The 20,379-nt window shown below is 46.7% G+C and overlaps 1 protein-coding gene across 3 annotated transcripts in view; it reads left to right on the top strand.

The window, feature by feature from the left end:
* Nucleotides 1-1,117: 1,117 nt before the first annotated feature.
* The window catches only part of E2F3 (E2F transcription factor 3), a 41,871-nt gene continuing 22,609 nt past the window's right edge, over nucleotides 1,118-20,379 (top strand). For 2 of the 3 annotated variants that reach the window (XM_058833549.1, XM_058833548.1), the window contains exon 1: nucleotides 1,118-1,460. In XM_058833549.1, coding sequence (XP_058689532.1) covers nucleotides 1,143-1,460 — 318 coding nt within the window. In that variant the 5' untranslated portion in view covers nucleotides 1,118-1,142. Of the gene's footprint in view, nucleotides 1,461-1,883; nucleotides 1,992-20,379 lie in introns of those variants that run through there. The other variant, XM_058833551.1, reaches the window with a different exon arrangement.

Here is a 20,379-nt window from a genome sequence, read left to right as displayed (position 1 = left end):
GACCTAGTGGGCATACTTCCACTGTTTCACCTCTTGGAGGTAATACAGACCATGATGGAAAGGAATATTTTGCTAAATGCTCACTTTTTGGGGAAGAAAAGTTACGTGCCTCGGGTGAGCTTATTTGAAAATCTGTGGATGCAGGCGCGTGAAGAAAGCGGAAAAGCCGTTCCCCAGCTACCGGAGGTGACATCCCGCGCCGGGACGCCTTTAAAGGGCTCCCTGAGAACTTCCCCGCTGGCGCAGGCCGGTGCCTCTCCAAGCAAACCGGGACGAGAACTCAGTTGACCCCTTCCGAACCGCAGAGCTGCCGCGCGGGAACCGGCATCTCCCGACAGCACCGGAGCCGGGGCAGCGGCAGGGATCGCGCCTACCGAGCGGGCGGGCGAGAGCCTTCCGAGGAGTGCGGAGCGGCGCTCGCCGCGCGGCCCCCGCACCGGGGGGGAGCCCGGCGCTGTCGGTGGCGCTGTCGGTGGCTGTGGCGGCGGCTCTGGCGGTGTCGGGGAGGGCCCGGGGCGGTGCCCGGGGCGGGCCGGGCGCTCCGTGCGGGAGCAGCTGTCACTGTCAGCGAGCCGGCGAACCGGGATCCCGGCTGCGCGCAGGGGGAATCCCCCAGCCTCGCCCCCGCAGCCAATCGCCGCGCCGCATGCAAATCACGGCCGAGCCCGGGCCAATGGGAACGCGGAGGGGAGGGGAGGCGGCCCCCACCGTTGGACGGCGCGGAGGGCGGCGGGGGCCAATGAGGCGGCGAGGCGGGCGGGGCGCGCCCCGGAGGCGGGGACATGCAAATTTGGTTTGAAAAGAGGGCGGGAAATCCGAGTTTCGCGGGAGGCCCTTGGCGCGTAACCCGTCTCCTTTCCCTTCATTCATTGTCAGCAGCCGCCGCTTCCTGGAGCCATTTTCCAGCCGGCCCCACACAGCGGGAGCGGCCCCGCTCCATCCGCCGCATCTGCCCGCCCCGCCGCCTCCGTCCCCCCCCGGCGCCCCGCATCCTGCAGCCGGGCCCCCCCCGGCACCCGCAGCCCCCAGTATTTTGCGCGGGGCCTCGGCATCGAGGAGGAAAGGAGCTGGGAAGGCCGGGGGGGGAGGAGGGACGGGGGGGAGGAGGAGACGCGGCTGCGGGGACAGACCCGGAGGGAAGGATGAGAAGGGGACTCCAGCCTTCGGCCCCGGCAGCAGCGCCGCCGCCCGCGCCGTCCACGGAATCCAGAGCAGCCCCCGCCGGCTTCCCGGCCCGCTTTGCCGCCGGCACCTTCATCCAGATCCGCAGCACCGGCGCGGTGGCGGGGGCGCCCTGTGTTGTCTCCTCCTCCGCCGCCGCCGCTTCCCAGGCTCCCGGTGCCTTTGCCCCGGCGGCGGATGGGGGCCAGCCCGCTGGCAGCTCGCTGTACTGCACCCCCCACGGACCCGCCGGCAGGACGGCGCTGCTGCAGCCTGCTCTCGGCGGAGGCCGCCCCCCGGTAATTTTGTGTTTTCCCCCCTTCCCCGCGGGGAGGGTGAAGGGGACTGGGGGGGATCCCGCTGCCGGCCGGACCCGGGGGGCGGGCAGGCGCGGGGGGGAGGGCAGGAAAGGCGGAGGCAGCGCTTTGTTGCAATAAACTTTCCTGCCTCCTTCCCAACCCCCGCTGCCGGGTCTTATTGAAAAGGAGAAAAAAAAAAAAAAAAAAAAGGGGTGGGGGGGAAATAATAATCCCCCGCACGGGTGCAAGAGCGAGCAGCCGGCGGTGGGGAAGGACCCCGGTTCCCCCGGGGCGCGGGGCCGGGCCGGGCCGTGCCCCGCCGGTGTCTCCGCTTCACCCCCGGAGCCGCCGGTGACGTCTGGCACACGTGCGCGGAGGCCGCGGCTGTGACTGGGAGCCGGGGCGGGCGGGGAGGGGGACGCCGCTTCCTCCTCCTCCTCCTCCTCCTCCTCCTCCCTCTGGCCTGGGACAGCCCGACCGCCGGCCGGCTGCCCCCGGCCCCCGCCGCTCTCCGAAATGCCCCTGCAGCAGGTCAGTGACTCGTGGGGCGGCGGCGAGCACCAACCCTCCTCTCCCCACGCTTTAGAATTTACGCCCCCTCCTTAAAATTTACCGCCCCCCCCTCAAAAAAAAAAAAAAAAATTCCGCCTCCCCCACTCGTGGGGTTTTCTTTGTCCTCGCCGGTTTCGGGTGCGCGCTTGGCCCTCGTGGGCTCCGCCGAGTTGGAGAGTGGGGGAGGGCGCGGGGCATCCCCGCCGCGCGGGGGTCGTGGACGGCGGGAGGGGCTCACCTGCCCCCCCGGGCTCCACGGCCCCCGCCCGGCGGCGTGGGATTGCTAAACTCCTTCCCACCTCTCCCCTTCTCGCCCCGGTGCGCCCCTGCCAGGGCAAAAGGGGGTTTAACACCCCTTCCCCCCGCCCCCTTTTCCTCTTCTCTGCATCCAGTCGGTGACGGTCCAGGTATGGGATGGTGCTGTAATTCTGAAATATTTCTGGAAGAGCTTTGGGAGCATCTGGGAGGCCGATGAGGATGGCATGAACTGCCTCTTGTGTGGGTTTTTGCAGGTGTTGGTTGCTGAGCTAGTGGTGGAAGTTTCAAGGCTCATCAAATCCTATCCAAACCTTTTTCTGAAATTATTTTTCTTTTTTTTTTTTTTTTTTTTTACTTTCAAAATAAGCATCTTTGCTGTAAAAGAAATTTTTTTTTTTTTTGTGCTCTTGGTCTTCAGCATATCCTAATAGCACTTAGTGTCAAGCAGGCTACTTCGGGCCACTTTGTAAATATTTGGCTGTCCTATGTGAAGGTTGATTCCTAGAAGGTGGTGGTAAGTGAATTCAAAGAGGAGCATATGTTACATGATGGTTCTGGGAGAAAAATTATACAGGCTTTTTTGGCTTTGTGGGAGGGATGTTGATGTCATAGGAACTCCTAAAATTTCTCATTAATGGGTCCTGTAAGACCTTCATGTATGATTTTAGTGGGTTTTTTTGTGTTTGTTTGTTTGGTTTTTTTTTTTTTTTTTTTTGTATGCTGCTCACCTCTCTAATGGAAGGAACTCCTGGCCTTAAAAACCTGGGAAGACTTATTTCCACCTTAAAGGTTTGGAAGTGGGGAAAGTGATTTTGGCCTCTGCCTGCAAAAAAGTCCTCACACAAGATGCGAGTTTTTTGTATACCCTCAGCCCCCGTATTTGGGGAGAGATGTGGGATGGGGGAGGAAGAGTGTGGTCAGGCCAGCAGTATCTGCAGCCTCTGGCTGGCACCCTCCCAGGGCGATAAGCCATCCGTGGCACACACCAGGAAAGGGGCTGTGCATCCTGCTCTGCCCTGACAGCTGTGCTCATGTAAGTGCCCTTCTTGGAGCTGTCTTCTGGCTTGCCGCAGACCCATCTTTTGGGAAGTCAGGCTGAAGTACCTTAGTGCTCTGCCATGTCTTTCTGCGCTGCAGACTGCTTGGCAGGGACACTATCCGGCCCTTTCTGGTCTGTGGCTTCCAGGTAGCTTTCCTCAAAAGTCATGGAGGATTTTCTGGGACTAGGAGGTGAAGGTGTTCTGCCCTTGGTTCCTAGCAGAGCATGTTTGACAAACTAATGTTAGGGACTGGTGAGAGGAGTGAGAAAACTGGGTAGCTGAGGCAGTGAGCTCAGGCAAGTAGCACCAATATAAATTTAGCTCTTGATTATTGAGTTGCAAGTTGCAAGATGGAGTCTGGGACCCCCAGCTGAAAACGAGGCCCTGCTATGCAAAAGACTTGTAGAGGTTAGTCTGAAAGTTGGCCAGCACACCTGCACTGGTTGGGATTATGAAAATACTCTTGCCTTGCAGATGTAACTGCACTGGCAACCAACCCATCACTTCCAAATATAAACTTTGGTATGACTGGAAAAGAGTCAGTACAGCAATATAGGCTGTGCAGGGAAGTGCTCAACTACATGAACAAATGAAGAAGGTTCTTAGGCCCAAGTAAGCTGCTTCCCCTTGGGAATTTGTTAGTTATTTTATCTGTGGTTATGTATGTGTAGCACTGCTGGGAAAGCCTTGGAATGTGGCCTAGTCCATAACAACAGGCCTCTCCAGCCCCACACTGAGGAGAATTTGCACACTCTTCCCAAGCAAGCGTCTCCATACACTGTCCAAAGCCAGTTCCTTGCTCTGTTGCCGCCTGTTGTGGCAGCTCCTGTGGCTGAGGGTTGCTAACTGGGCCCTTGTACCCTGGAGAGCCCTGGCTCTGGGAGGCTGTGACCCAGCCTTCCTGCCCTTTCAACTTGAGGGGCTTTTGTAGGATTCCTGAGGAGCTAATAGAAAGTGTTACCAGGTGAATCTGAACCCCTGCTAGGCTTAAACACCAGCAGTAATGAAGAATTAACCCTTGCAAAACAGCCATCAGCTTGTACCCCTTGGGAGAGCCTGAGCCTCTGGAGACAGGGTCTGTGGCAAAGGGCCAGTGGTCCTGCATCCTCCCTTGCTCTCCTGTGCCCTGCTGGGGGCTGGTGCCTTTTCCCTTCTGGAATCTCAGGCTTCCCAGGATGGAAAATTAACCCTGACCTAAATAAATAAAGGTTTTCTGCTGGGCAAGCAGGTTGAACCAGCTAATGGCAGGTCTGGGAAGTGCCAGGGACCATCAAGGGAAAGTGGTGGCCAGGGATATGGCACAGTAGTCATGACACCATGCTGTTTTAGTGTCAGTGAGTTTGTGAATTGACTTGGATCCCCATGAGAAAGCAGGAGAAATTAATGTTCGATGAGGTACCCCGAAAGCATTCTCGCTGGTGTCGCCTTCTCACTTGGTGTGAGAAAGTCACTACCATTTGCATTTCCCTGTACTCTGAAATGGGGCTGCTATAAAAGCAAGCTGCTCAAAATGTTTCTAATTCAAATAGTGGAGAATTTCTTACTGTCTTTGGGTTATAAAGATAAGCCTTTAAGAAGAGGGCCATTTTCTTAGCCATGAGAAAATGCTTAAATGGAGACACCACCCACATGTTAAGTCCTTTTTAAAAGGGGCTAAATCCTCTTAACAACAATATCTTTAGAGAACTCCTGTGGCCTTTAGATGACATGAGCTGTGGAGAGGCTAGTTCGGCATACTTCAGAAGGGGGCAGGAGGATTTACATTTCCAAACTGAATACTTAGTACCTCTCATTTTTCTGGTGGTTTAGAAAGTACCTTTTCCTTCCTCCTTTCTCAGCAAGATGCAGCTGGAAAGGGAGAAAAATGGAGTAACCCACAGTCCTTTTTCCTGGGTGTTAAGTAAAGGAGCAAGCCAAATAGAACATAAATAATGAACAAGGATTTAAGGTATGGAAAAAGAACATATAAGTCAAATAAAGGAAACAGGCAGTTAGCTTAGTAGCTTTTCTTTCTTTTGCAGCAATGAAAAGGTTTGTGTGTGAAGACACGGGTGTTTTCATATTCAGACCTGGTTTCTTTTGACTGATAGTTTGTGTTAGTAGAAATGAGTGTTAGTTTGAGTCTGGGATCTTTGGTTTTTGAATAGCATTTAAGGGATTTCTTTGGTTCAAATCCCTCTTCTCCAGCAACACACTGTTTCTGAGCCCAAGGAGGTACCACATGGTCCTTTGGATGCAGCCATTGGAGGCAAGTTCAAAGAAGTATAAGTCCTGATTGCCCTAACCATGCGGACAAACATCTTGTGAAAAGTGGGCATCATAATAAAACCCTACAGGAACAGCCTGTGGCTTGCTGATGGCTTCGCTATCCTTGTGCAGAGTCCAGCTGTGCTGGTGTGGCTCCATCTGCACCAGAACTCCTGAGTATGGTAGCCCCACCATGATAAGGGCTTTTGGCAGGGTTCCATGAACAGCTGAGCTGCTTAAAGGCTTTACTGTTGCTGGAAGGAGTAGGCTTGCTTGTCCCTCACTGTCTTCTCTGTGTCATCTCCTTTGCTCTGCCTATGGCTAGACAGGGTTCTTCCCCTACTAATGTGCCTGGGGAGCATCTGGCTGTACGGACAGGTTGTTTTTTTTCTGCTTTAAGAAGGTAGAAGAGCTGGGCCTGAGCACTAGGTCTGGCAGGCATCTTGGGCCCAAGATGGGGTGAGTGAGAAGAAGGAAGGAGACAGGAACTTGCCCATGCAGTGTTGCAGAGGTGTTAAATTGTCCCAGCAAGCCTCCATTTTATGATGCTGGTCTTACTTGTTCTTTCTGTGAATTTATTTTCCTCGCACCACCAGTCTGCTTACCAAAAGCTGGGTAGGGGTCACTTTATGGCCTGTGTATTCTTCTGTAGAGGATGCCCCACCAGGCTGAGCAAATATAGGCATTTTGTTTCCCCTCATTTTATGCCAGGTATGTTGGTGCTGTTCTCTTAATTTTGGCTGTGTGCTCATCTATGAGTATGTGCAAGCATTTACAAGGAGAATCATCTTCAAATTTAGGAATAGCTGTATATTTTGCAAGACGAAGGGTTCCCCCATGCCTTCTCTGGCTGTGACTGTGGCGAGTGTTTCAGGAAAGAACACGGGGAAGGAGGCTTGCACAGGAAAGCCCTTTGTGCATCAAGAGAGCACTTTCTTGGTCAGGGTTTACAATGGTTTTATGGATATCAGTGGCCGGTGATTTTTGTGATCCCTGTTTGAATCTAGCTGTAGTTCTGACAGTAGCAATAAGTAGTTGCTATTAGTAGTTACAAGTTCTGACCTTGTAGCAACAAGTTCCAGCCATGATTTAGCTATTTTGTATGAAAGGAAATAAACTATTTTCTTGCCTTTTTTTTTTTTTTTTTTTTTTTTTTTCCTGCCTTGCTGTCTATAGTGCTCTTGGGTGATCCTAGATATTGTGGTAGGGAAAAATGATTTTCTAATGTATGTTTCTCTGCACAGTTTATGATAAATTATCTTCTGTGCTCAGATGTCTTCTCCAAGCTGGAGTGTCAGACAGTTCATTTCTCCTGAAATGAAAGCCATTAATGTAAAGATAAAGGTGTAATTTTATAAAGGAACCACATAGGTGTGAAAACAAATGTGTCTGTATTTGTGAGATTTTACTTGTGAAACTTCTGTGGACTGGCAACTTTGAAAGATGTTTGGAACACATGGTAGACTCACTTTGCAGAGATGCACATTGTTTCATGAGGTCTTAACCTGGCCCTGGGGAGGGGAACGGGAGGTGTGGGACAGAGGGGATGAGTAGGAATGGCTGCTGTGGGAATAGCTCGTTATGAGATGCAGGCTACAAAAAGGAAAGTGAAGTAGCACCATTCCTCTTTGGAGCCCAGTCCTGTGCAGCCTAGATGGCCTGGTGTGGTTGTGGGAGGGAAATTTCAGCCCATGCCTCGTGTTCAGAGCAGCAGGGATGATTGGTGCAGGTGAAATGAAGATGGGAGCTTTTCTTTGTAGCTTCAAGTATGGTGTCTTTCAGGCTTCACTTCTGATGATGTCTGCTTGGCTGATGGCCGTGGCTCTGGTGGCAGTCTGGTCCTGGTGCTGGTGGGCAGGGGTGGGAAGGTGGCTCTGGCTTTAGTCCTGGCTTGTGGGGAAACTGCCTGCTAGGGATGACTCTGACTTTAGTTCCAGTGGGTTTCTTGCACCAGTGGTGGTAACAAAGATCCAGCCTGGCCCAGTGCAGGACTTCAGCAGATGGAAAGCTCTTAGAGTAACTAAATCTCCAGGTTTTGTAGTCTCTGCAAGTAATCTCATTTACAGCTGGCAGTGCTGACTGTGTATATATGGAGGTAACTCTCATCTTTACAAATGACTAAGTTGGACTTCAGGCTTTTGCTTTGGCTGACAGGGTTAATCACTTCCTGCATTATTTTTCAAGACCAGGATTTTGTTTGTAGTTCTGTGGAGAAGAAACCCCCGTCATGTTCCCTGGGGGCAGTGGTGTGCAGTGGGAGGGGAGCTGCCCATGCCTCTGGGATGGGGCTACTGCAGTGCTAGAGGTGCTGCTGGTGAGGTATTTGGATTCTATTTCAATTTCAGTACTGTTTGAAGACAGGCTTGGCAAAATTGCCCAATTTATGACATCTTTAAAAAGGAACTATTTAACTTCTGTTTTCCTCAAGTAAGTTGGTCCAAAACCACACTTGGAAGTGCTATGCCTGGCATGGGTGTCTCTTGAAGTACTTATGCTGTCTGTTTGGAAGTTGCTGCTATTTGCTGGATCTAGTGGCATTCATGCAGTTCTTAATGGCTTGTGAGCTCAACATGAGCTGTGGTAAATATTTGCATCTGCTAGCCCTGTAAAGGGAGAAGGCAGGAGCTTGACTAGGTGTTGATTAAGCCAGAGCTTAATGAAAATGGCCTCTGTTGTGTGGTAAGAGTACTACTTCTGGGTTTTAGCATCCCTTTTATACATACATGAATGCATAGCAAATGTGCTGGTAGCTGTTTGCAAACTGAGCTTGCTTAAGGTTAATGGTGTGTGTCATGAGTCTCCTGTCCCACTTTTGAATGTGGACAGTTGCTGACCTGACCTGTGACAGTGTGAAAACTAACATGCTAACTCTGTCACTGCTGCATGTGCATGCCCTGCAGCTCTCAGGTGTTTTGTGCCCAAGTTCTTTGGCCTAGGACTAAGCTAGCAAAGCAAAGTGGAGCATTAAAGATCACCTTCTCAGAATCAGCTGGCATCTCTTCTGTGAGTGTGCTAAGTTATGTAGGCAAATATGGCTTTTCTTTATTCCTGCCTCTAAAAGTAAAACCAGTATCCCGTTTCATTGCTTTCTTTGAGTAGGAGACTTAATTTGATCACCTCCAACTACTTACAAGATTCTTCCAACTTGTGTCTGGCTGCAGTTAGGCAGAAGTTGCAAAAGTGTCCACTGCCTAAGGCTGGTGGCATATTCAGGTGCCTCACTGCAAGGGTCTAGAACTGATTTTTCAGAAGATATGGGCTGTTTCCTGTGATGTACACTTGCAGTATTGCAGATGTTGAGTCCTTGGTATATGGAACTTTATATGGACAAATTACTGTTAAAAGCAGAGGCTGCTATTATTTTTGCTTTCATTTCTTTATTTTTACAATGAAATTTTACTGTTCTGCCTCATAGACCTCATGAGCCACTAGTTATTATGCAAAAATCTATGAAAACTTTTAGAAAAAATGTAAAGAACTATTTTTGGTAAAAATAAGTTGTATTGGGAATCTGGACAAGAGATGTTTGCTTAGCCTTGGCTGCTTCAGCTCCAGCATTCCTGCCCCGGGCTGTGGTATGTCTGTTGGATATGTATGCATAGATTCTAAAAGTAATTTTCATTAATGAACTTCTTGAAAGACATTCTCGTCTTAACCATACTATTCTGGTTTGGGTTTTTTTTGCTTGTTGTACAGCTGTTGGTTCAAAGGTTGCTGCATATTGCATAACTTAGTGCTTGAAAAGGGGGGTGGGGGAAGGAACTCATTGGCAAACTTCCTTCCTTGTTAATTAAGGTGACATTAAAAGTCTCTGGTTTAGGACTCAATGGTGCACGCCATGCACTGCAAGAGTCTAATTCTTATATATCATGTCAGGCTCATTGGTCCACTCTACCAGTTCTCTCTGAATATAACTTTGTCTTAATTTTGGTTCTACCCGTTAGTTATAAAATCATACTAAAATTAGAGTGCAGTAACAGATACATTTTTTTTGCAAGCCACTGAATATGCACTGTAGGATTTTATATTTTTTACACATTTTAAAGTACAGATGTAATTTTAGAGTGAAATACTTCTCCATGGGGTGAGTGTACTATGCTGTCTTAAAAACTTAGCTTTCAAATTTGCCTTTCAAATGTTTTTCAGAAACAAACTGACATGTAGACTTGTTTGCATCCCTCCTTCCTAGACCTTAAATTTAAGAGGTGTCATCTGGCAAATTTCAGGTCTGGAAGTAAAAACCTTATCTCTTGGCCCAGCAATTATATTGGTGCAGTCCATTGAGGCCAGCAATAGGCTTTTGACTTTTTGGATGCTACCTGAGTGTAAACAGCTAAGTATGTGAAAAGCACAAAATGATGCATAGAAGAGGTTCCATCTTGTACCATAGGTGGGATGGTGAGTTGTGTGTTCCAGGTTGTCTACCATGGCTTAGGCTGGCTATTAGGAAAATGGTCTTCACCCAGAGGGTGGCTGGGCACTGAAAGAGGCTCCCCAGGGGAGTGATCACAGCACCAAGCCTGGCAGAGTTCAGGAAGCCTTTGGACAATGCTCTCAGGCACGTGGTGTGGTTATTAGGGCTGTCCTCTGCAGGGCCAGGAGTTGGACTCAGTGATCCTATGGGTCTGTTCCAACTTGGGTTTTTCTATGATTGTTAACAGATAATGGTTTTAAACTGAAATAGACTAGATATAAGACAGTTTTTACAGCAGAGCTAGTGAAACATTGGAACAGGTTGCTCAGACAGGTGATAGGTACCCATTCCTGGAAACATTCAAGGCTGGGTTGGATGGGGCTCTGAGCAACCTGATCTAATTAGATGTCAGTGCTCATTGCAGGGTGGTTGGACTAGATGACCTTTAAAGATCTCTTTCAACCGAGAAGCTATTCCATGATTCTGTAGGAAAACACACGCTCTTAAGGAGCAGATCTGAAGGGTTTGCTGCATTCTCTGAGTGCTTCTGTAATGGAAACTGGGCTTTCCTTCACCTTCTGCTTGGGTGTTTTTAACATCTGCTGTTTTTAAAGTCATTTTCCTACCAGGAACACTAGAAATGGAGTTATATGGAATTATAATGTCTTGAGCGATGCTAGTAACCTAATAGTGCCTTCAGTACTTGTTTTCTTGTGCTGCTAATTCTGGAATTAAATGGCAATTACCATGTATATATGCTAGTGCTATTTTGCCTTGCCAGCGTTGTGTTTTTAGACAGCGTTGGTCCCACACATTGACAGTCAGTTTTTTGTCCCCATACAGTAAGCTAGTTCACACTTTGTCTAATGTCTTCGCATAGCGGGAATTGATGTTGGTTACAGCTCTCACAGAAGGCTTTTGTGTGGTGATATCTGAAAGCTGTCTTGTTGGAGCTTTTATCACGGCTATTGCAATGAGGCCATTATCCCCGCTCATGGAAAACATAGATATTCGTAGAAATTTTTATAGCAAAGCTTGGTAAGTGTCATGCTGGGACAGAGCGACAATGCTGGAGCGGTACAGAAATAATTCCCGAGGCGGCAGCCGTGCCGTGCCGTGGCGTTATCTGTCCTTGCAGACTTGGGGACAGGGTGGGAAGGGAACCCCGCACGGGGCAGACGGAGGGTGGTGATCAGAGCTATCGCGGGCACAAATAATCCTGGCCGTCAGCTCAACGGAATAAAGTCTTAATTTTCATGGTAAGAGTTTTATTGAGTGGCTCTAAGTAACCCAGATCTGAATTGCTGTATAATGCTTCTGCACCTCGTACTTTTTGGGGTGGGTTGTTTTTTTTGCTTTCAGCTGGGCGGTATCTGTGACCAAAAAGTGTCTCTGGAAGAGTTATGTAAAACTGCAAGTTGGCAGAGAGGAAGCTGAAGCTTCACAACCCGGTTGTAGTACCCTTAAACACAAAATTCTTTAAGCAAGTAAAAAAGACAACTTACTACTTGAACTGGGTGCAGGGAGGGCTTTAAAAATTATAATAGCATTTTCACTGGCTTCTTTGTCTCAACAGTGCATATTTCACTGGGTTTATTCTTTCCCTCAGGAATTAGGGGTTAGACAAAGGTTTTTGGTGGTTTTTTTTGGTAAAATACAGTGTCCTGAAAACATAAGCCAGTTGCTCATTTTCTTTCTCTGGTTCTTAATCATAAGAGCTGCCTTGATGATTTTTTCCCACCTCAAATTAGCAGTTTATTTATAACATGCTAATGTTCTGCATGCCCCTCGGTATTAATTTTCTGTCATGCTGAGCTGAGAATTGTTCTCTCGAAAACTGACACTGCAAAGATGACATAAAAGAACACGAGAAATTGCCTGTGATAGACAAACATTCAGGTGGCTCTTGGTATGAGTTTGATTCACACTTTCTATAAAATCATTTACATTTCCTTCCTGATTTCTATTGCTAGTCACATTCATGTTGCTTGGTTTTCTTTTTGCTTACCAAAAATAAAGAAAAATGCAGACCGTTGGCTTTTGGTATCCTTGTTACCCTTTCGTTCCTGCTGGCAAACTCCCCTGTGATCGTCTTCCACGCAGTGTCACCAGCTGCCTTCTTGGATTGCAGGCAGGGGAATGAGGAACTTCAGGGGGTGTTTCCCCTTTCCTGCAGGGTGCCTGTGGAAAGCCTCTTCCAGATCTAGGGGTTTAGCACATCCTTCCCAGTGGTCCTCCACTTCAGCTGCTCTGCAGAAAGATGGGAGCATTCAAAGCCCACACGGTTCAATGTAGGGCATCTTGTGCATGGAAAAGCAAAGGGCAAAATAAAAACACATCCCATGAATTTCTGTACTTGGAGCCATGTGCTTTGTAGGTGTTTACAAGAGAGATGGCAAAGAAAAACACAAGATCATTTGGCAGCCTCCAGCGCTGTTATGACCTGTTCATCTGTAAAGATGCTCTTCATGTTGCTGCTGGTCTTGGCGCACTGAAGTCCTTCCTTATTCTTGTCTTGGTAGCATCGTGTTTGCTGAATATGTGGGAAGTGAACGCAACAGTAGTGAACAGGTTGTGTGCAGTTGGCTGGATATTAAACTTAGGTACAGCCTTCTGTGGGCAGAATTAAGTTAGTAGCTACAAAGGAAATTTTTTTGTGGTATTTGTATTTTAGGGGGACAGAAACCCCTTTTGCTATGAAAGGGAATGTGTAGGGAATTCCAGAGACTGGCATATTTAATTTAGAGGAGGAAAAAAAAGAGAAAAAAGAAAAGGAGGCAAATCCCCCTTATTCGGAGCCATATGTTCAAGATACTATCCTTAGTGTGATTTATTTGCTTCAGAATTAGGAAAGAGGGTTGCTGGGAAAAGTAAGACACATTCACTTCTTTCACCTAAAGGAATTTTATAAGGGTGATTACAATCTCCCTCGTTTCTCCCTCTTTCCTAGTCCTGGAGAATAATCAATTTAGTGGTAAGACAGAGCAAGCAAAAATGTGATTGTTCTCATCTGCAATGCAGAGTCTATGACGGACTCATTTCTCTAAGGCCAAAATCAGGTCTTTCTGTTTTGAAGTGAATCAAGAGTTATTATGTCTTCAGTAAGGAAGGATCAGAATTTCAGTATTTTCTTTCCCCTTAAGATTTGTGCAGTTTTGGAGCTTTTTGACTACCCTTTCACTCTTTTGATGGCCTGAATGCCAATTTCAACCTACTTCCTCCAAGTTGGGGAAGCAGCATCAGTTGTACTAGACAGGGATTATGTCTGTTCTAAGTACTTCATATGAAGTGGAGAAATGTGGATTTCCCAGCTGTTTAAAAAGCTCAGTTGCCTCAGCATGTGAAGAGCAGGTCCCAAACTCTGCTCAGCCAGCAGCAGAGAAGGGGGGAATTGCCTTCAGACCTTGCAGCGAGAAAACTTGTGGCATCTGTGAGGTGCTATAGTATATCTAGCTAAAAATATCAGATAGTTGAGCTTGCCTTATTGACCTACTGGATGACAATACCTTGTTGAAATGGAAAAAGCCAACATATCTGGAACTTTGTGTGATAGTGCAATGACATAAGAGGGGGGGCATAAAGATCCCAGCAAATGTACTTGCCCACCAGAGCTGTCCCGGCTTTCCCACTGAAAGTGCAAGTGTGGCATACCTGGGAGATTAGGAATAGCCTGCCTGCCTGTATTGGTCCTGGAAGGTTTGTTTTCCTCCTGAAAAGCTGATGTCAGATTCTTTGTCCGGATTCAGTCCTGTCTTTTTGGTTAGTGTTGATCAAATTATATGAATATGTATTGTTCCTTCTTCTGCAGAGTAATGCTGAATGCCTTCTACAAGTACTTCACCTCTCCCTGAGAGATGATGCTTTTTGTCCTCAATGTTGCTCTGCCTCATCTTTGAGTGCCTCTCCATGACTGTGTGGGCAGGAGCCCCAGCATGGAGCAGGTACAGTGATGTTCCCAGCCAGAACCTTGAATTAAAAGTATTGTCTTAATGGGAAGGTACATTTTAACTGGCTACAAGCATCTCCTGTAGCGTGATGAAATTGCATCAGTATTTTCACTAAGTGTTTCTATCCAGAATATCAGTTTCATCAAAGTGATTTTTTTAAGTTCATTGTTAAGATCTTTAATCTTAGAAGGCAGGCCAGTAAGGTGATTCAGGTAAAGAGCCTTTTAGAGTCACAATATGGAAATTTTTCACCCTAACAAGGGAAGGTGGCGGTTTGAGCACGTGCCAGTTTGCCTTTCCAGAGCTGTGATACAGCTGAACCACAGTGGAAATCTGGAACCGTAACAACACTGCTTATAGGAAGTTTGACTCCCTGCATTTAACCACAAATGTGGTCAATGTTAGGAGAAGCAATAGCAGAGGGGAAGAAAGGTGGTGGTATTTGATTAGCTTTTTTCTCCTTGTTTTCTGCTGTGAGGAAAGAGTGATAATATTATTAACTGATGGTTCCAGTTTCTTGTTAAACTTTGAGGATACTCTATTAGGGTAGATATGACAAGACTTGCTTTCAGCATTTTAATTCAGTAGTCACATGCTGTTGAGCAAGTTGTGCTGCTTGGTAAACTGTTGGGTATATCTGAAGACAATAACGTGGAGAAGAGGATTAAATACCATGTCAAGATCCTTCAGGTGATCACTAGCTTCATGCAGGGATTGAAATGCAAAGTGATTCAGTCATGGTGGGTTTCTGCAGGAGGTTATTGAGGGATAGAGGTTTTCCCGTTGGTCCTCACCATCATGCCCTAGACCAACATACTGTATTCATTCAGTTCAGCAGCACAAGAATGGCTGTCTGTCTAGGACACTAAAATATCCTGCTGTTTCCTATCTGCACGTTCTTGGAAATGAAATGTAATCCTCTCATAGGCAGAATAGCCTTAATTGCCTCATGGGATAGGAAAGAAAGGATGATTTGGGAACTAGGTCTGTGCTAGTAGAAGTGCTTCCTGTAACAGAGGGGATTTCCTGGAACAATCCTGGGACACCCTTTGCGGATGTGGTTTCACAGTCACCTTGCAGCAATCCAAATTGATGCCACCACAAATAGGGTCATGCTGCCCTCCCTCCCTCCCTGCTTTGGCGCCTGCCCTCGTACCTCTGTGCTTGTCAGACCGGGGGCTGCTCCAGCTGAAAGCTAACACTGGCCAAGTGATTAGTCTTCAGCACAGGGAGCTTCCTGGCCCAGCCGACTGCGTGGTTAAGGTGGAGGAGGCTGGCAGAGGCTGCCCCCAGCCGTGCCCTCTCCCCGTATGGGGATGCTTGCTTGGAGTGGCAGCAGACCAAGAGCCTCACTGTGTGTGTGACCTCAGCATCTCCTGGAAGCCAGTGGAGCTGTGCGGAACGAAACCCTAACAGATGGCTCTGCAAAGAAATAGGCAGCTTTTGTGCCGCTATTCACTGCTTGGGTTACCGAGGGGGTGCAGCTGCCGCAGCCTGGCCGGCAGAGCCCAAGGGCTGGAGGGAGCTCCACGCTCTCCCCATCTCCAGCTTTGAAGGGCTTGGGGGCAGTATAGTGGGTTTGTGAGCACATGGAGGAGTAACTATGGCTGGAAACAACTTCAGTTCATGGAGGAAAGCCTTATTTGCTTAAACTAGGAATGTGTTCAGTGCTCCTTTGCACCATGCCTCATGTGCTTGTCTTCCAGCCCCTGACCGAGGCTCCCAGGCTACATGTAATTTAATTACAGTCTGATGGCTGGCACTGAAGTAGGTGAAGATATAAATGTAATTTGTGCCTAGAAGTTATGTATGTAGTGAGCTTGCAATACTGGAGGCCTTCTTGGCAATCACTATCACAATCAGGATATACCTCCAGAGGAAAGACTTGCTGTGCTGCTCTGGCAGGTACAGTCTCATAGCTACAGCTCTAAACAGGGCTTTAGTGTGACTGATTGTTAATAGGTGAAAGTAAAGGAGTTGTGGTCTTGCATGAAAGATAACAAAATCCTCAGAAGTAATGGTTGGCTTTTACAATCAGCAGCTGCAGCAACTGAGGGTCTAGTTAGCTTACGGAGGTGGGAAGGCTCATAGGGCTTCTGGTCAGATGGGTGGTAGTGAATGCCAGTCACATGTGAAGTTGGCCAAGGAAGGTTAAGGTTCATGAATGCATTTACAGCAAAGTCTCCTTTCTGTCCCTCAAATGGCAAGGTGGAGCCAACCTGTGTGGCAGTGAGAGCACCCGGTGCCCTGCTTATTCCATGTTACAGCAGAATTCTGCCTTTGTGACCAGAATATACTGCTGAATTTCAGCTTTGGCATAAAAGAGGTTATAAAATTGTTATTGTAAGTAAACCTCTACAAACAAACTACACTACAAACAAACCTCCACTACAAACTCAACTAGTGCGGAACTAACTCTGGAGACAGCCTATAACTCACAGGGCTGGGAAATAAGAGTTTCACTTTAATCTGTTGTCTGATTTCAAACACAAGTATTTTGTTATTGATTACTTGCGAAAAAGGTCTGATGTGTTTATCTTGCAATCCTTACACATGCTTCCCACTGCCAGTAGCCTTAGTTCTCCTCTCAGCAGCTGCCAAAATTTCCATCTTTCTCCCAATACTTTCTTTAGCACCATTGTGCATTGAAACTCTTGCAGGATAGCAATATGGGAAAGCTGTGTAGCATTCCTGTTTATCTTGGAAGTCAATGTTTTACACAAGGAGCACTGTAACTCTGCCATATTTACTTTCTTGTATTTAATTCAATAAAATGTATTTACCTGAAGTGGACATGAAATTTCCAGTTTGTGGAGGAAAGCGTAGGACCAGGCTGCAGAACTCGTTCCAAGTCAGGACAGAGTGCATGAGGGCTCCTTGCCAGTGCAAAGCGTGGGAGGAAAGTCGGGAGTAAGACGACTCTTGCTGCTATCATCAGCAGGCGCCTGTTGAAAGGGTAGGAGTTATGGATGTCAAGGCAAGACAACAGGTTTTTGTGTTTTCTTGGATTTTAGACTTCCAAGACAAAGCGATGACTGGCAAAGCAGGTTTCGTCCAAGACTGTCTTTGCTTTAGCTTGGATAAGAGCTTGCAGTCTCAGATAGTGAGATGTAGTCAAGTTTTCTGGGGTAATCTTAGCTTTACAGTTTGATTACAGTTTGGAATTAGGGTTGGGAAAACAATTAGTGTAGAAAATGAAGGTTTCTATGGGAATCTCTCACGCTTAAGGATTTTTAGCAATCTAGCAAGCCTATGGGCTGGTGTTGGCTTCCCACGGCAGCCTCAAGTTACCTTACCTTAAGAGAAGAAGGCTGTCCTCCTTCCTATCCATATATTGTTGAGAGAGGGCATCGTCCACAAGCTATTTTTATTCCTATTCCTTTCCATAATTATATGTAGCTTTTATAAATATGTCTGCATGAAGAGCTCTCGTGTACTTTTGAAGGGCTTATTTGATCTAAATTTAAGGCTGTCTCATGTCCAGTTGTGAAACTTGCTATTTTAGTTCGCCCTACCTACAGCTTTTACTAAAACAAGAGGAAAAGGATGAAGAGGAGAGACTGAAAAGTGTGTGTGAGAGGAGGGAAAGATGACTCATAAGTGGGACTGCATTTGAAAATGTAAAGGATCAAGGTGTACTGATCATAAGAGAGAAAGTTGTGGCTTCTGTGATGAAGGCACAATTAAACCATATGGTCATCTATCTTCCAAACAGATTAGGGTATGTTTGGGGAGGAATCCATGGGCCTGAATTGGGTAGATAGATTTCTTCTCTCTTCAAAGTTATTTAAAGAAAGGAATTTTTAGTGCAACCCTTAATAGGTGATATTTTAGTGCTCGATTCCACTGGAAGACTTCCCCAGGCTTCTGGAAAATCCCATTTAGCTGTCCTTTGCCTACAGGATATTTCTAATAGCTGCATGGTTATACAGCAGGACAGGTAGCAGAAAGGGAAAGAGGGGGAAGGCCAAAGTACAAGAAGCCAAATGGACTTTTGCTGAATTTTAGGCTACAATGAATAGAAATTAAAGCTCATGAATAGATGCACCGATTTCTGCTTTCAATCCAGGTGGACTCTTTTACCCCTCTGCTAATGTTTTGCTCCTCCAGCCTTGTGCCAGTGCCCGTAAAACTTCCAGAATATTTGGGATGGCCAGTAGTCTTGAAATTAACCTTACTGTTAGGTTTAAGTAGTGTGCAATTATGAGGATGGAGTTCTTCTGTATACAGCTCTGCAAAGAGTGCCTGTGGTATTTCCAAAAGTGTTTACCAGCAGTATCCCACAGCCAGCTCTTCCTACCTTCACCCTTCTCCTGCTGAAAGCTAGAAGTTAACAAAGGTAAAACTGTCCAACGTGTGAATGAGGCTGATAGAAATGCGTTTAATTTTGTAAAGCATTTTGATTAACGAAAGTAACTGTCAATATGAAATTGGTTTTAAAAAATTGGCTAAGTAACAGGGAATCCTTTTGATTGATTCCAGTGAGTATTTGCCCTAATCCCAATACTAATGGAGTGCTTTCATCATTGTTGCAGAAGTAAACAAACAAATTGTTAGTGATAGTGATTTCCAGCAGAATAGTAAATGATAATGGAGCTCTCACAACTTGCTCTGTAGGCACATTCAGACACACTGTGTCTTTAATAGGGCGAGAGGCAAAGTTGTATGTCAGAGCACAGGGAATGCAAGCCATGCCTTATGAAAGAGGGCCTGTATCCTGGAAAGCAGCACTTCTCAGAAGTCTGTAGTGGACAGTCAACTGCACACCAGCTTCCAGCACAATGCTGAGAGGTGATGGCACTGAGGCTTGCATCCTGGCATGTACAAAAAAACAAGAGTGGGGATACTTTTGCCTCAGTCAACAGTTTTGGTGTGACTGACACCTGAAATACCATGTGATTCTGTACTAGCATTTGTAAGGGAAAGATCTTGAAATTAGAAGATGCTGTTAAATAGGGCAGCATGAATTATTTGAGGTCTGAAAAAAATGCCCTTCAGTGCAACTTAAGCAATATTTTGCTTATGAAGTTAATATTAATGAGTGACTTGACTGATAGGAGATTCAGAATCGGGGGTGTTAGTTGATACAGCTGATGGGTGCACTGCTGTCCAGAGGGACTTTGATGGGCTTGAGGAAGGGGCTCAAGCCCCTCAAGGAACCCCTTGAAGTTCAGCAAAAGAAAGTGGAAAGTCCTGCCTCTGCAGAGGAATAATTCCAGGTACCAGAACAGGCTGGGACAAACCTGCTGTAAATCAGCTCTGCAGAGTGAGACGATCCTTTCCCTCTGCTCAGCCCTGGTGAGACACAGCTGACATGCTGGCTCCAGTTCTGGGCTCTCCATTATGAGAGGACATGGACATTTGAGCAGGTCTAGTGAGGGACTATGACGGTGTTTAGAGCCTCAGAGCATATCATATATAAGAATAGGCTGAGAGAGCTGGGTCTGTTGAGCCTGGAGATGGTTGAACACATGATGGGAGAGAGTAAAAAAATGGAGCCAGGTTATTCTCAGTGGTGGCCAGCGACAGGATGAAAGCCAGTGGGCAATAACTGAAATGAAGAAAGGCCATTTAAACAGAAGATTATACAGCATCCTGGTATGCTGGAACAGGTCTCTTAGGTTGTGGAGCTGTATTCACTGGCCATATTAAAAACCCAACTGAATACAGCCCTGAGCATCCTGTTCTAGTTGCCTTCTCTTTGAGCAGTGGCAAGTGGACTAGATGGTCTCCAGAGGTGCTTTCTCACCTCAGCCACTTTCTGAGATGATTCCGGTGTTAAAGGACTTATTAAGTTGTTGAACTTGAGCACATCGAGAATTTAATATTGAAAGCTTAAACAATGTAAACTCAAAGTGGAAATTAGATTTTATTTTAAGTGAGAGAAAAATAATGTTTATGCCTTCAAGTTCTGACACAATGACTGTTTTGCTGTAATTTCTCTGTAGAGTTATGCTCTGTAATTTCAACTCTGAACAGCCTTGAAGTTAGCAAATCCTTCTACTTGCTTTTTGGTAGGAGCAACTGTGTTCGTGTTACTTCCTGACAGGTGCTTGTTCATTTCATTTTCATAACAAAGATTCTAAAATTGCATTCTTATCCTTGGCTACAATAGCACAGCAACTAGGGTCTGTGATATGTAGGAGGTCATATTAGAAAGTCAGATTCTTTTCTTTCATCAAAGTGTAGATTAGAGAGAAAAATGCAAATTCACTTCATTTTAAAATTTGAGACTTCAGGGTGCTACTAATTTTTCTGGAGAAGTCATCTCAAGATGTTTAATTTAGGAAATACATTGTAAAGAAGACAAAGTAGAAGGGACAGATCGTGTCTGGTGTGGGTCAGGTTTCACGTAGGTTCAAGTCCCTTGCCTGGCTGTATTACTGAAGATTTTCTGCTTCACCAAAGCCAAAAGTGATAACTTTTTGAAAATATCATATATAATCTTAGAAAGAACGGCA

The sequence above is a fragment of the Poecile atricapillus genome, chromosome 2 (genome assembly GCF_030490865.1).
Source record: "Poecile atricapillus isolate bPoeAtr1 chromosome 2, bPoeAtr1.hap1, whole genome shotgun sequence".
Classification (NCBI taxonomy): domain Eukaryota; kingdom Metazoa; phylum Chordata; class Aves; order Passeriformes; family Paridae; genus Poecile; species Poecile atricapillus.
The sequence above is the reverse complement of the archived record's forward strand: the minus strand, read 5'-3'. Positions and strand labels throughout refer to the sequence as shown.